The sequence below is a fragment of the Microplitis demolitor genome, chromosome 6 (genome assembly GCF_026212275.2).
Source record: "Microplitis demolitor isolate Queensland-Clemson2020A chromosome 6, iyMicDemo2.1a, whole genome shotgun sequence".
Lineage (NCBI taxonomy): Eukaryota > Metazoa > Arthropoda > Insecta > Hymenoptera > Braconidae > Microplitis > Microplitis demolitor.
In genome coordinates this window covers 4,505,878-4,520,410 of record NC_068550.1, presented here as the reverse complement: position 1 = coordinate 4,520,410, position 14,533 = coordinate 4,505,878, and the positions used below count along the sequence as shown (strand labels likewise).

At 26.6% G+C, this 14,533-nt stretch overlaps 2 protein-coding genes across 3 annotated transcripts in view; both read left to right on the top strand.

Annotated features, from left to right (window-relative positions):
• Positions 1-14,146, top strand: part of LOC103573863 (transcription factor SUM-1) — a 50,202-nt gene extending 36,056 nt beyond the window's left edge. The window contains exon 6 of one of the 2 annotated variants that reach the window (XM_014442130.1): positions 14,064-14,146. In XM_014442130.1, coding sequence (XP_014297616.1) covers positions 14,064-14,083 — 20 coding nt within the window. In that variant the 3' untranslated portion in view covers positions 14,084-14,146. Of the gene's footprint in view, positions 1-3,648; positions 3,875-14,063 lie in introns of those variants that run through there. The other variant, XM_014442127.2, reaches the window with a different exon arrangement.
• LOC103573870 (peptidoglycan recognition protein-like) lies at positions 5,848-7,426 on the top strand. The gene is made up of 2 exons (XM_008553129.2): positions 5,848-5,994; positions 6,704-7,426. The coding sequence occupies exons 1-2, from the start codon at positions 5,865-5,867 to the stop codon at positions 7,225-7,227; spliced, it is 654 nt and encodes a 217-aa protein (XP_008551351.1). The 5' UTR covers positions 5,848-5,864; the 3' UTR covers positions 7,228-7,426.
• Positions 14,147-14,533: the final 387 nt, after the last annotated feature.

Below are 14,533 nucleotides of genomic sequence, written 5' to 3'. Positions count from 1 at the left end.
ACCTCAAAGAGAAAAAATTTTGACTGTTATCTATCTCTTCATAAGATTATTTACTTATATTAATATCAGAAATTATTGTATTTTCTAAGCATTTACGGTTTGCTCAGCCAGGCAAAAATAAATTTTTCGACGTAAAATAATTATGCTTCCATTTAATATTTAAATTTTCTCTTGCATAAAATATGAAATAAACTTCCAAGTATCAATTTCGGTGTATAGATAGAGAAATGGCGATCGATCAAAGCCCGTAAGTCATTGCTTAAGCCACCGAAGTAGCCGTTAAGTGGCCTGTAGTACAAACTCTTGTAGACGTTAAATGTTAAAGACATGGCATGAAGTCACCGGGTCGTAAGCAACGACATTTGTCCGTTAATAAGAAAACTTATGACGACGACACCTATTATTTCTAATACTATCATTCACAATATATATACTTAGTTCGATAATTGGTTGAAGACGATGATTGTCAAGGATAGAAAAGCAAATTTAAGTTTTCTTTTTTAGTCTTTTGGCTTTTCTCCTCACTTTCATCTCTATGACTTTTGACTCGGGTGACACAGATGTCTTATTTTATACCGTAAACTAGACCTGATGTCATTCTTGCTTGACTTTTAAACTCTCTGTCTCTTTGTCATTATATATATGTATATATATTTGTTGTAACCTCTTTTCAGCATTTGCTATTCCATATCTTCATCATCATAATCATAATACAATTTATTTGTAAGATCCACTTTTAGTCTTTAACCCACTCAAACATCTCTGCGTTTTACTATGACAGTTTAAAGTTATAGCATATTCATTGAGTCGGGAACTCAGACTAACTAGTTTACTATACACTTAATACAAATTATGAACTACTATGTACAGAAATATATTTTCTATTTTTGAATTTCAAACGGAAACTAGTAAACAAACATTGACTAACATTTACTCAATACTTGATAAATTATTAACCTTAATAGTAATGAATGTAACGAAGAGTATTATAATCAATAAGAAATTTTTTAACAGCCGCTTATAATTTTTTGAAGTTATAAAATAGAAATTTAAATAGGCTCATAAATGATCCATTAATTTTTTTAATGCGTTATATCAGCAAACTTTTAATGGAAAATAATTCTATTAGTTATTGAATTTTAATTTTAATTAAAAATAGTTCTATTAACTGTCAAATTTTAATTTTTTACCGAAATAAATTCTATTGGCTATTGATTTTCAATTTTTTAAAGAATGTAATTCTATTAACTATTGAATACTAATTCTGAGTAGGAAAAAAATTTATTAACCATTGATTTCTAATTTTCAATAAAAAATAATCACTAAATTTCAAAGTTTGACAAGAAATAGATCCACTAAACCAATAATTTTTTAACAAAAATCATTCAAAAAGTTTTATACGAAAAGACATTGAATAAAATTTTCTCTATGCACATTGCAAAATATCGTATTTGACGGCATATATATTAAGATTTATTTCCACCTAGTATCAAAATTTTTTTTTTACTAGATGTCGTTACAGTACTAGGTTTTTACGAAAAAAAATTCTCAATCGAACAATTAAATTTCAAAATCAATCGAATTTAATTGACAAAATTTATTTTGACTGTACGACAGTCAGTCTTCACACACTTACGCGCTCTAAAAGTCGCTAAAAATTCATTAAAAAAAAATTTTATTTAATTTCAAAATATCGAAATTTGTCAAAAACTCATTTACGAACAATTGGACTACACTTTTTATTTTTTTTAAAAATTTGAATTTACATTGAAGAAACTTGAAGGATTTCATTCAAGTCAAGAGTTAACACAAAAGACTAACAAGTTAAGTAGTATCTTTACTTTTATTTTTAATTACGACTTTTTCTTTTATTTTTCTCCTCTTTTAGGGTTTTTTGTGCTAAACTCTAAAAAGATGGGGTATGAATTTTCTCGAGACGTTTGTTCATATAACTGAGAAAAAGAGAGAAGGCTTTTGAAGTCGTTATTCTTGGCAATCGGGAGCCCCAAGCTGAATAAGCACTTTTCACCTCAACAGACAGTCACAAAACACGTCTCGATTCATCATCTTTATGTCTTTCATCTAAATTTTATTATATTTTTTTCTCTATGTACCTCTAACTATTGTTTTAATACTCTTGGATGAAGTTTTCTTTGTAGGATTTTTATTTATAGCCACTAATGACACAAAGCTGAGTATTTTAAAGTCGCATTGTATGCAATGGCAATGAAAAAAAAAAAGAAAAAATGCAAAAAAGTAAGAATAATATTAGTAAGAAAATATATATAACCGCTTAGCATTGAATTCGCAGAAGTTGGATAATTAACTGATGTAATTATACGAGAAGAAACCAGTAGTAGAGTGAGACTGAAGTCAATTCTCGCACCCATTCTATTAAAGCGGTTCTGTGAGATGCAAATGGCCCTTGCGACCTTCCGGTCTACTCAATAATCCTTTGTCCAAGCAAGACTTCACTGACGCCGAGTAAATTTACCATAAACTAATTGCCACTTCTTGACAACATTTTTTTTTTTTTTTAATTTATATTTTTACTTAATTTATTTATTTTTGGATAGAGGCAAGACAAGACTCTCATAGAAATAATTACTTTATAAAATGTACAAAGACATATTTGCTCTTTTATTTTATATCACAGCGACTTACAATTTAATTAAAACGTTTCATTGTCTATTTGATTTTTTTTTTTTTTTTTAAAATAAATTTAATTTCATATAAATTTTATTTTTACTAGAATAATTTTTGTAAATTTATTCGTCAATTTTCGAATTATTTGTATCTTTTTGAATTACTAGATTTAAATCGAAAAAATTCAGATCAGCTTTCAAATATTCGACTCTTATTTAATGAAGCGCTTAGTTTTTAAAAGTAATTATTTCCTAGATTCGTGTCTGAGCTCTATGTACCTCTATTAAAAATTTGAATTATTGGAAAAAATATTACAATTTTTAAGGTGTTCAAAAGAAAATTTTTGAATTATTCGTAAATTTTCAAATTTATCACTGTAAAAAATTAGCGGAATAAATGCGGAGTAGATGACTGTTTATTTATTTAATCTCCTCGGAGTGAAATTTATTAAGAAGGCAGTTTAATTTAATATTGAAAATCCGCTTCGGAGTGAATGCAAATTGAAATAAAATCCAAATCACTCAGCTGAAAAAGAAAACTCCCTATTTACGCCCTATGCAGAGTTTTTGTTTTTTAAACTCCGAAACTCCGCGACGTTTAAATAAAATCCGAATTCACTCCCAATTTTTTACAGTGTTCGACTCGAAGTTCCAATCGAATAGTTCGATTCGATACGAATGATTCTTAAATTGGAACTATTTGCACACCCCTAGATAATATAATATATTAAATGTACACCGATATTTTTCAAGTATGGATGCAGTATGAAAAAGTATGAAAACGTGTAACGTCTACATGTAATCAACGGATCTAACAGAATTGATTACTTCAACGACTCTGAGAGAGTTTGATGAGAATATAATCGATTATCGATATTATTTTGTTGTTGCTGCTATTGTAACTCCAGCATTACATCGTTTGTTTATCTTTTGTTACACTGATACAATATGCTGACTAATCACCACTTGTGTACACATATATATAGCTGGCATTTTGTTTCAGGTTTCGAACAATCCGACACAACCGCAAATTCAAACACTGGAAGCAGTTTGGATTGCCTTAATATGATCGTACAAAGCATAAGTGGAGAATCCAATGAAAATAATTATTCAACAAATAATTAGTGTATACAGTATTAATTGTATAAATTTATTTATACCATATACATTTATAATTTTAAATATTTTTGAGCCAAAAAATTTTTTAATCAAATTAATAATTTTGTATAGTTCGTATGACCAAATTTTAATTTTCTCTTTATTATATATTATAATTTAATGTATAAGATGATTATTATATTTTTTTTCCTTTTTAGTTTATATCAATGATAGAAATAATTTTAGATAATTTATAATTAAATAAACGCACAAATAATACTCATAATTTTTCGTTTTTGTTTTTTTTTTTATATAGAAAAGTTTATGATAAAATTACTATGTAGAAAATATAAGGGCAGTATAAAATTATGGTGAAAATTGGCGGTAATGTAAAATTTTTTCATATATTCAATTCAATTTATGATGTGCATAGTGATTCTAACCAAAAAATATTTTTAAATTTTTTTTAGAAAATTTTATTAATTGCATAGTAAAATTGATTATGATAAATCATAATATTTAAAAAAATATTAGTTAAAAGATAGTATACAAAAATGCTTATGCATTAATACGTCACCTGATTGCTTAACTATAACCTATAAGTACAAGTATCAACGAAAAGAGCCGAAAATTTATGAAGGAAGAGATTTTGAATAAAATTATTATGCTATAGTAGGGAAAGATGAGACACCATATTTTTGGTCGGCGTCCGGGGCAAAATGAGACATCACTTCATATAAAAAAAAATTTCTGTTCAAAAAAACTTTGCTACGGTTCTTAAAAAAAAGGTAAGTTAATCATTTCAAATTAAGAACAAAAAAAATTGATTCTGAGGTAAAGTGAGTCATTGATAAAAATGAAAATTTATTTTTTTTAAACTGTATAAATTTTTCGAAAATAATAAAAAAGATTATACAGGTAAAAAGTAAATAATTATGACTTATTTGACCTTAGTCGATTTTTCAGTTCTCGATAGCGAAATTCACAATGACAAAAAATTTTTTTTCTTAAGAGTGTCTTATTTTGCCCCGCGTTCCCCTACAAAGTTACAAGAAAATTTGAATTTTTAAGGTTAAGTTAATATATTTCTTCTCTTATGTAAAAAATATATATGTGAAAATAATATATAACATATATGCACGCAAAAAACAAATATGTTCAATAAATTTTGCGCATATATTTACATATTAATCGACATATATGCGGCGACATCCATGTCGACATAATGTACGACATATATATTTTGCGAAATTTCATGTAATTTTTTTTTTGTTATTTTTTATTGTAAATATTTAAATAAAGTAATTGATTTTGTTGATAAATCATAAATAAGTGTAATTTTTTACTGTCATCAATTTTTCACCCATTACTTTAAATTTCTTGGTAACTTTTTCGATAAAATTATCTAAGTATATAAATTAAATAACTATAATTAATTATATGGTATCTATATTTAATAAATGATAGATAATAATAGTACTCAGTGCGTATATTTATGTATACCAAAGGACAAAAAAGTTAATAATCAGGGTTTTCCAGCATTTTTTTACGTATAAGTTTATTACAAAGCATAAAAAAATTTCATAGTTTTATTTTTATACTTTAGTTAATTATTTTTTAATTACTTTATTAAAATTTCAATCCGTAGGTTTTACCAGTTACTAGATAAATATATTTTAATTCATTACATTTAACGCATAAAAATAAATTTATTTATTTTTTTTATCATTACATAGAAATTATTGTATTTTTAAAATATTTTCTTTAGATAAAATTTAAAATATTTTGTTTTCTTGTAGAAAACTGTTGGTAATTTTGAACAGTATTTTACTTCCGCTTTATATCATAGAAATAAAAACTGCGTGAAAAATTTTTTTATCGATTTTAATCTGATATAAATAAAGCTATATATTTACTTAGTGTATTAGATCATAAAAAAAAACGTCAATAAAAGTAGATATAAAAACGATTATAAATAATTCCATGAAAAAAACAGTATTATTGAAAAATAAGATTATAGAAGCTATTAAAAACTAATAAAAAATAGTGTATAAAATTGATTTTTTTTTATTAATAACAGTCAGTAATCGACTTCCATAAAATAGACACATTAAGATAACAATGTCTTTGTTTACAAAAAATTTTTTAGTGATTTTAGTTCTGTTAATATCACTGACAATTTCTAATACAATCGGAACAATGATTAAGCCATCGCATACTATGCAATTTCGAATGGCAAAGAACAGCGATGGTAAATTTTGATTTTTCTACTTAACAGTATTTGTAAATTTCTGCAGGGGGGAGTGAGACAAAACAAAACCATTTTTTTTTCTTTATAATTATTTTTTCGTAACATCTACTCTAAATGTACGCTTTTCAGTACCTAATCCTTGAAATTGTGACGTAATCGGCCGTGCAAAAATAGTAGATTACACTATAAGGAAGAAAAGTATGACATTTCAAGCAGCGTGTGTAAAATTGCTTACCTGAACCAGTGGCAAGGGTGGCAAACAGGCATATTGATGTCCTACCTTCTTCCGTAGTATGTATATTACTTTCTTGTTCGAATATTGTCTCATTTTGCCTCATCTCTCCTTATTTTTCATGTAAAAAAATTACGCGGTATGCATTTGATAATTATTTTTCATCATAACTGCGCCGGAAGTTTAAATTCCTGCTCTGTTTAGAGTAACGAAAATCGTTCTTTTTTCTTTTTTGAGAAAACAAATGATAAAAATAAGCGCATGCACCATTCTTCCACCAAACAGAAGCAAAAATTTAAACCTTTAGGTGCAGATCTGGTGAAAAATAATCTAATAAACACCTTGGAGAAAGATAGGACACGTTTTCCAATTCTGTCATTTGCTACCTTTGCTTTTAGCGCAGGTAGAAATTTACATGCGTGGATTGGAATGTCTTCCCTTAGAATGAAATATATTAAAATAAAATAATTTTTTTAGTGATTGTCAAGAAATCATTAACACTCATTTATCGTAATGAATGGAATGCATTTGGCTTAAAAAAATTGCCTGAGAAAATAGATATTATTCCAGCTCCGTATGTTATGATATATCAGTCGGGTACTGAAACATGCTTTACAAGAGATACTTGTAATCAAATAGTCCGAGATCTTCAAGCAATGAAACTCTTCCTAAATGATGAGGGGGAACAGGATATCGAGTACAATTTCCTCATCAGCGGCGACGGTAACGTGTACGTTGGACGCGGATGGAATGCCGTGGGTAATCATACATTTGGAGTCAACAGAAGGAGCGTCGGCATCGCGTTAATAGGAACATTTAACGACCAAAAACCAAGTGAACATCAAATTTTTGCTCTTAAAGATCTCATCCAACTTGGGATAGAAACAAATAAAATTTGTGAAAATTTTGAATTTTATAATTACCCTCGAATGAATTTACACTTTAAAAACGCAAAGGAATTATTCAGCATCTCAAAAATCGTGGATATTAACGAAAAATAAATGACACTAAATGTATACATATCAGTTTACATTTTAAATAAATTATTTTATAAGACTAATATAGATAATAAATGTAATAAGGACTTCCTCATTAAAATGTTAAATGACTATGATTTGTAACATGAAAGTAATTACAACTATTTGCTGGCTACTATTTTCCAATATCAATTACATTCTGTACATAATTAATTATATCACATTATCATTACATACATTTATAGAATTATTTATATTTAATTGTCTTATAATTAATATTTGTAATTAAATCGACAATAAATTTTTTCTAATTAAATTTTATTCGATTTCATTGTTTATTAATTAAAAAAATTTATATATATATATATATATATATATATATATATATATATATATATATATATATATATATATATATATATATATATATATATATATATAAAAGAGGACGCAAGAAGTCACCATAAAAAATTGAAAAAAAAAATTAGCAAGTTTTGATTGATTTCACTTGTATATTAAATGTCAGAGCGATATAAAGTATGAGGGATAGAAAGAGGCACAAAAAAAAATTTTTTTTTACATTAGTAGATTGTAAGGTTTCAGAAATGTGGTAACGCGATAACGCTAAATAACGTGATTTGTTTTTTTTTCTTGGTTATTGAAACCGATTTTTTTATAATGATATAAAATAAATTTCATTATCAATCAATTTTATAAAATAGTAAGTGATAAATTTTCTATATATTCTTTTATATTGAAAAATAAAACCAAGTTTTTATTTATAGCCTTTTTAAAATATAAATTGTACATAAATTGCATTCTATGACGGATACAGATTCTGTGTCTTTTATCCCCGCATACTAGTCGTGAGAGTCGTGACTGATTAAAGACAATTTATGTTTACTTTCTATAGATTAATTTCAAAAAATTTATTTTGTATTGAAAAAAAAAAGTAATATTCTATGAAACTGTAAAATGCATAGAGAATATAATAAAAGAGATTTTATTTTTAAACGAGTAAAGGGTAATAAACTGAATGGCCGTTAAAATATAATTGTAACTGTATAAAAACTTAAAAAAAACCCATGAGAGCCAAAACTTAAGCGAGTCCTAAATTTTTTTCATTATTAGTTGATTTATAGACTAAATGTTATCCTTCTGACACTAAAAAAAAATTAATCAAAGTTTAATAGCAAGGATAAAAGAGTAAATGACATAAGATCGTTAAAATTAGATACTAAGGATTTTTCAGGTTTATCGTTAAATTTATAAGGAGATCTTAAAAAATTTCGCGCCATGCTTTAAAAAAGAATTATATTATTCCACTTCTCCATTCAACTCGAAATTAAACTTTTAAAATTTAATTAAATAAAATGTAATTTCATGTAAAAGAGCTTCCAATATATATACAAAAAAAGCCGCGAAAAATTTTTAAAGTTTGCGACAAAAATATTTAGCAGTAAACGTTTAGAAAAGTTTTGAAATTGAGTTCATGTAACCATCAAAATTTTGATTAGATTTTTTCGATAAATTATTTTTTCAAAAAAGTGTTTGAAATTTTTTTTTTAAATTTTTTATAAACTTTGATGTTATTTTTAAAAAGTTATGGCTATAAACTTTGATAACATGTATAAGAGTTAAGTAATTCAAGCATTTAAAATAAAATCACTGAGACCGAGTGATCATTAATCATATAATAATTAACAAGACTCATCTGGCAAGTGGTTAGAAATATTAATGGAGTTGAGTATAACCAAGTTAATTTCATCAAGTTTCAGACAAAAAGTTATTAATGATATCCGTAAATGCCTTAACACTCGTTGGACATCAAAGTTGTTACTTATTAGTCGGCACTTACTTATTTTACTCAACTTACTCGAAATATCCTTGAGTACCATCTAACGAAAATTTAAAGGAAAAGACCAAAGACATTACTCTCTTGCATATATTTATATATGTGCATATCTTTTGTCTTTTGGCTCGCTGATGAGACTAGACTATGTGATATAAGTACTTCAGTCTCATTCCCTGTTATGTCTCTTAACGTCAAGATTAAAAGGAACGAGACAAGCCGGAAAGCCATTCAGACTTCATTTAGAAAAAATTTTCATAGAAACTGTAATATTAAAAAAATTCAAATTTCATAAAAAACTAAAATTTTAATTGCTTCTTATTTTATTACAATCACTAAAATTAAAAAAAAAATAATTACTTAAATAAGTAATTTACTTGTAATAAAGTAAAAACTTAATTACCATATAAGTGTAATGTGTTGGAGAACGTTTGTATAATAATTTATCAAAAGCCACTATTATGTCAAACGAAAACGCAAGTATAAGCCACCAAATTATTTTTCTCATCCACATTTTTCTGCTTTGCTTTTACGAATTTTCGATATAAATTTATAATCAACACTATTCTTAAATCACTTTTTTGTAATAACTGAAATTCTGAAAAAAAAAAAAAAATACAAATTTGAAAACTATGAGCAAATTTCAAAGTAGTCAATTAATCATCAAAAATTTAATAATAATATCAATCCGTAATTAGCTTGACTAATTAATTACTTTTTTGTACCAATGTGTCTCCTGTCACAATCAATATTATAAATAATCAATAGTAATACAATGACAACTTTTTTTATTTTTTTTAAATTTTTAGAGTAACAAATTGTCTCATACAGACTTCTGTACTCTGTTAAAGGACAATGTCAACTGATGACAACCAAAGGATACACATGACACATGATACCTGACAATCCAGGTACAATGAAGCCACGTCATATGTAGGTCATTTTTATTATTGCCTACTTGAATCCCAGAAGTTGCATGGCTTTCATCATAGGTAGGGGTATCAATAACAAAGTGCACATAGATAATATCTCCCCAACGCTCTACGATTATTGAATTTGCGTATGAGCTACTTTGCAATATTGAAATTAGTTATTCATAGATGATATAACTCGAAGTTCTGAGTAATGAACATAAATCGATTTTATATTTTACGCAAAAGTAATTTATATTCAAATTTATCAGTTTACTTTACTTCCAATTACAATAATTTATAGTTTTAATGAAAAAAAAAATCTTTACCTTGTTGGACGGAAATTGTCGGTGATGGTCGTGAAAATAAGAATTGATGTTATGGTTTTAATAAAAAATCCACACCAGGCTAATGGTTACAAGAATTTCCAGAGTCTGCGTAACTTCCAAGATAATCGTCTATTTGTTTTCAGAAAATTTCTGAGTCCACAGGGATTCAGAAATAATAAGATGGACGTAGATCTTAACCTTTCTCTATATTCCGTTTGTTAGAATATGTAGACAGTTCTGTATAATATATGAGCCATAAATTTTTTTCAAAACTATATAGAAGGACTCGAAGCAAAATGAGACACAGTTTTTTAGAAAAAAAAAATTTTTTTCTTACAAATGTGGTCCATTTTACCTCAATATCAATTTTTTTCAGCTATCTCTGAATAAATCAGATAATAAACTTGGAAAAAATTTATTTTATTAAAAATTTTATATTGGCCGGATTTTCCGGGCTGATCAACCTGCCCCATTTTTTTCTTCAAATCGTAAAAATTTTTTGTCAGATATAAACATTTATTTATATATTATATTGAAGTTAGCCAACGTCTAATAAGTTTTGGTTTTTTTTTAAACGATAATTTATGAAAAAAAAAAAATTTTTTAAAATTACATCTATAATTTTTTTAATTTTCTACATGTGCATTTTTTTAATTTTTTTTTTTTTGTAATTGATTTGTTGAAAAAAAAAATCCGAAAATTTTTAATTGTCTGTTAACTTCATGATCATATTTATATTAATTACTTTTCAAAAATAGACTGTCCCATTGTACCCCCGATTGACTCGTGCCATGTGTAAATAAGTTCTGTATATTTATTATAGTTCTAGAAGTATCAGCTCGAATTAGTTAAAATTAAGTAAATAAATAAATAATCTAAATGATTATAAATTAATTAACAGATAGTATTTAGTAAAAAAGTATAAGTATGATGTATATATTCTAAGGATGATACTTTCCCTTTGTAGTTTAACGTTCTATGGCAAATTGGCTTTATAGCTGTTTAGACAGCCCTCAGAACATAAATGGATACCAGAGGAATTACATCCAAGAAATTGACATCAACACTTTCGCTTCAGCGAACCTGACACGTCGTTTATATAAGAGTAAGCTCGTTCCAGATAATTGAACTAAAATATCATTAAGCCAAAAGTACATACATAGATAACACTTACTCATATGTGCACTATATAATAACAATAAAAATACTCGGTATTTAAGTTTTAGTTTTAGTGTAACTTAATTTTCTGTCAACATGAACTGTCTTTCGTCTATTCTTAAATGACCGGAAGTTTCGACATGTTTTCTTTTCAATATGATCCTACTCACCGTCCACTTCTTGTAGTAATTCGATCCAACACAAACCCAAAAAGATAAATAAACCTTATGTATATCTGTATACATTTCACTGGACTTTGTCAAATTTCTTTATTGACTTTTCTTTTTTTTTTTTTTTATTATTTTAACTAAACGTGATAATATTTTATCAACGATTCGAAAATTGAATGGGGGTTGTAAATAATTTAAACATAGCAATTATTCGTATTAAGTCCAATATAAATATTTATTCAAAATATTTTATTTCTTCGAAAAATTCGAATTATTCGTAAATTTTCAAATTTTCCGAAAAATTTCAAATTATTGTAAAAAATACTTCAAAATTTATCACATGGAAGTTGCAATTTATTATTCGAAATCCAAACCAATATTCGAATTCTAAAAATAAAATATAATTCAAAAATCAACGAATAATTCGTAAGCTTATGAATAATCAGAAAACTGGCAAGCAATTTAAATTTCCATATCCGCATACCCCAACAACTTAATGCTACACTCAATTTTAACTGAAATATAATTTCCTGCGTGATCTTAAATTTAAAAAATAATCCTGCAATTAACTCTACTTTAATCTTCTTTAAATAATTTTTAATAAAAAAATTTTAACAGCTAAAGTATCCGGAGACAAAAAAATATTAAATCCACATTTAAAATAATATATGAAATATATATAGCAAAGTAATAAATTAATTTAATGGATGATTTAAGCGGCAGTTTAAAGGGAAATAAATAACATGACGAAAATCTTTATAAGTCTTTTATATTTTAAGTATGTAAAATATTTTTATTTGGAACGAGCCAGGATCTAAGTATGTAACATCCATATATATGTATGTATATTTATATAAATTTAAATGCAGCTGCTTGAATATTGATCCCGGGGATTTAAATCTATGAAGTATAAGTAACTAAGTGAGATATCCCTCCCCGGAAAACAAAAAAAAACATTTTATTTAATTTTCGTGTGTATATTAAACGTTTAATGGAGGATAAATGTGTCTAGTAGTGTTGTTTTACTTTGTTGTACTTTCGGCACACGTTTTAAAAACATCCTTTACATTAGCCCTCACAAGGGCTTTTAGATCTAAAGTCATCAGAATCAAGCATCTGCCGTCATTTATCATTTTGTGTTGGGTATTATCGGCAAATTTAAAGTTTTTTAATTTTTTAGTATAAACTCTTGAAAGAGATTGCCGTGTACTACTACTACTAATACTAAAACTAATACTGATGCTGCCGCCGCCCTGCTGCAGTTGTAGTTTTTATACGCAAGTGTTGTTTTTCTAATCTTGTAAGAGAACTACTTGAGAGCCTCGTGCTTTCTAACCGTGTCACAAACACTTAAGACGACACGTTCTCGCTTGATTTGTTACTTATATATAACTCTCTTGAGAATTGGAAAACAATAAAAAAAAATAAAAAAAAAATTTTGATAAATGGAGCCAGAAAAATTATTAATTTCTGTAATTTTTTATTGTTATATTTATTGAAAAATAATTGTATTCATTTTTACAATTTTGATTTTAAATTAACCCTTATCGAGAAATTTATCACGGACCTGAAGATCGGGTTTTTCGCAGAACGAAAACAAAAAAAAAATGAAATGAAAAGTAAAAAATCTACAAGATTTAAATTTCTGAAATTTTTCGCACATCAACCGAAAATTTCAAGCCACCCCCAATTACCCCTTAAGATACCTTTAGAATTAAATCACATAAATTATTTTCATTTTTATTGTGAAAAATTTTTGATCTTCAGGTACATTATTTGTCACTCCTCCATTTTTTACTTCTTGTTTTTCCCTCCATGGATTTTTTTTTATAAATAATATAAAATATGAATAATAAAAATTTACGGATTTAGTATTTTTTGGTTCTGAAAGGCTTTACCATAAAACTAGTGTTCAATAAATAAATAATCCCCTTGAAGTAAAATGTACTTTGAAGGGATGAAATAAATTATCCACTTTACATTTAATCCACACTTACTCCGAAAATTTTTTATAAACCACTGAAAACACGTGGCTTAAATTACTTGATCAGTCAATGATATTTAAATTTATTGGATCACAATTGATATATTTAAAAAAGATCTCAACAAAACTCAAATGAAATTCAAATAGCGTCAGTTAAATTTTTCCTTTGAGGATGAAAATCCACAGGAAATAAAATTTTATAAAAGCAATAAATGTAAACAATGCTAATAATTCTTTATAGTTAAATTTTATCGAAATTTCCGCACTGATATCTTTTTGTGAGACATTCTTGCTTCAGATTTCAAAACGCTCTAGTATACCCTTTATATATACTTCCCATTGAATTTCCACTGCAATGCCTCTGAGGCTACAATGACGCATTGTAAAGATTTTGTAAAAGTTTTCAGCTTCTTTCCACAATTTTATTTACTTATTTACTTTTTTTTTTTTTTTCAGCAATGTATTTCTTTTCCTGAAAGCTCAACAACAATGACAATACCCGTGAGTTTTTAATTAGCATATATATTTTTCATTTCTTTATTCATAACTAAAAAATATATAAAAACAAGGACTTTATTTATGTTATATGGAAATATATATATATATATGTATAGTCCTACCTGTACTTGTACATATATACATACATATGTATGTATAATAATTTTTTCTCATCCCATATATACTTATAAAATATATCTGGGCCTATTAATTTTCTATCTCCTGGACAATTCCGAGGGCGGCCGACTGAAAGTAGTGACGATAAATTGACCGCACTACACACAGAGAGATGTCCGCCCCGGAAATATATGTACAGCGGACTATGACATGTGTGTCATATAATATATATACTTCTGTATGTGTAAAGCTTGGAAAAATCTGCGAACCACGCCCTGACACCCATGAATACCAAACGTACATGTATAACA

Excerpts from the sequence above, each read along its gene's own strand:
- LOC103573870 (XM_008553129.2), top strand. The coding sequence starts at position 5,865 with ATGTCTTTGTTTACAAAAAATTTTTTAGTGATTTTAGTTCTGTTAATA. Across the intron at positions 5,995-6,703 it reads AATGGCAAAGAACAGCGATG|TGATTGTCAAGAAATCATTA; the intron begins GTAAATTTTGAT and ends TAATTTTTTTAG.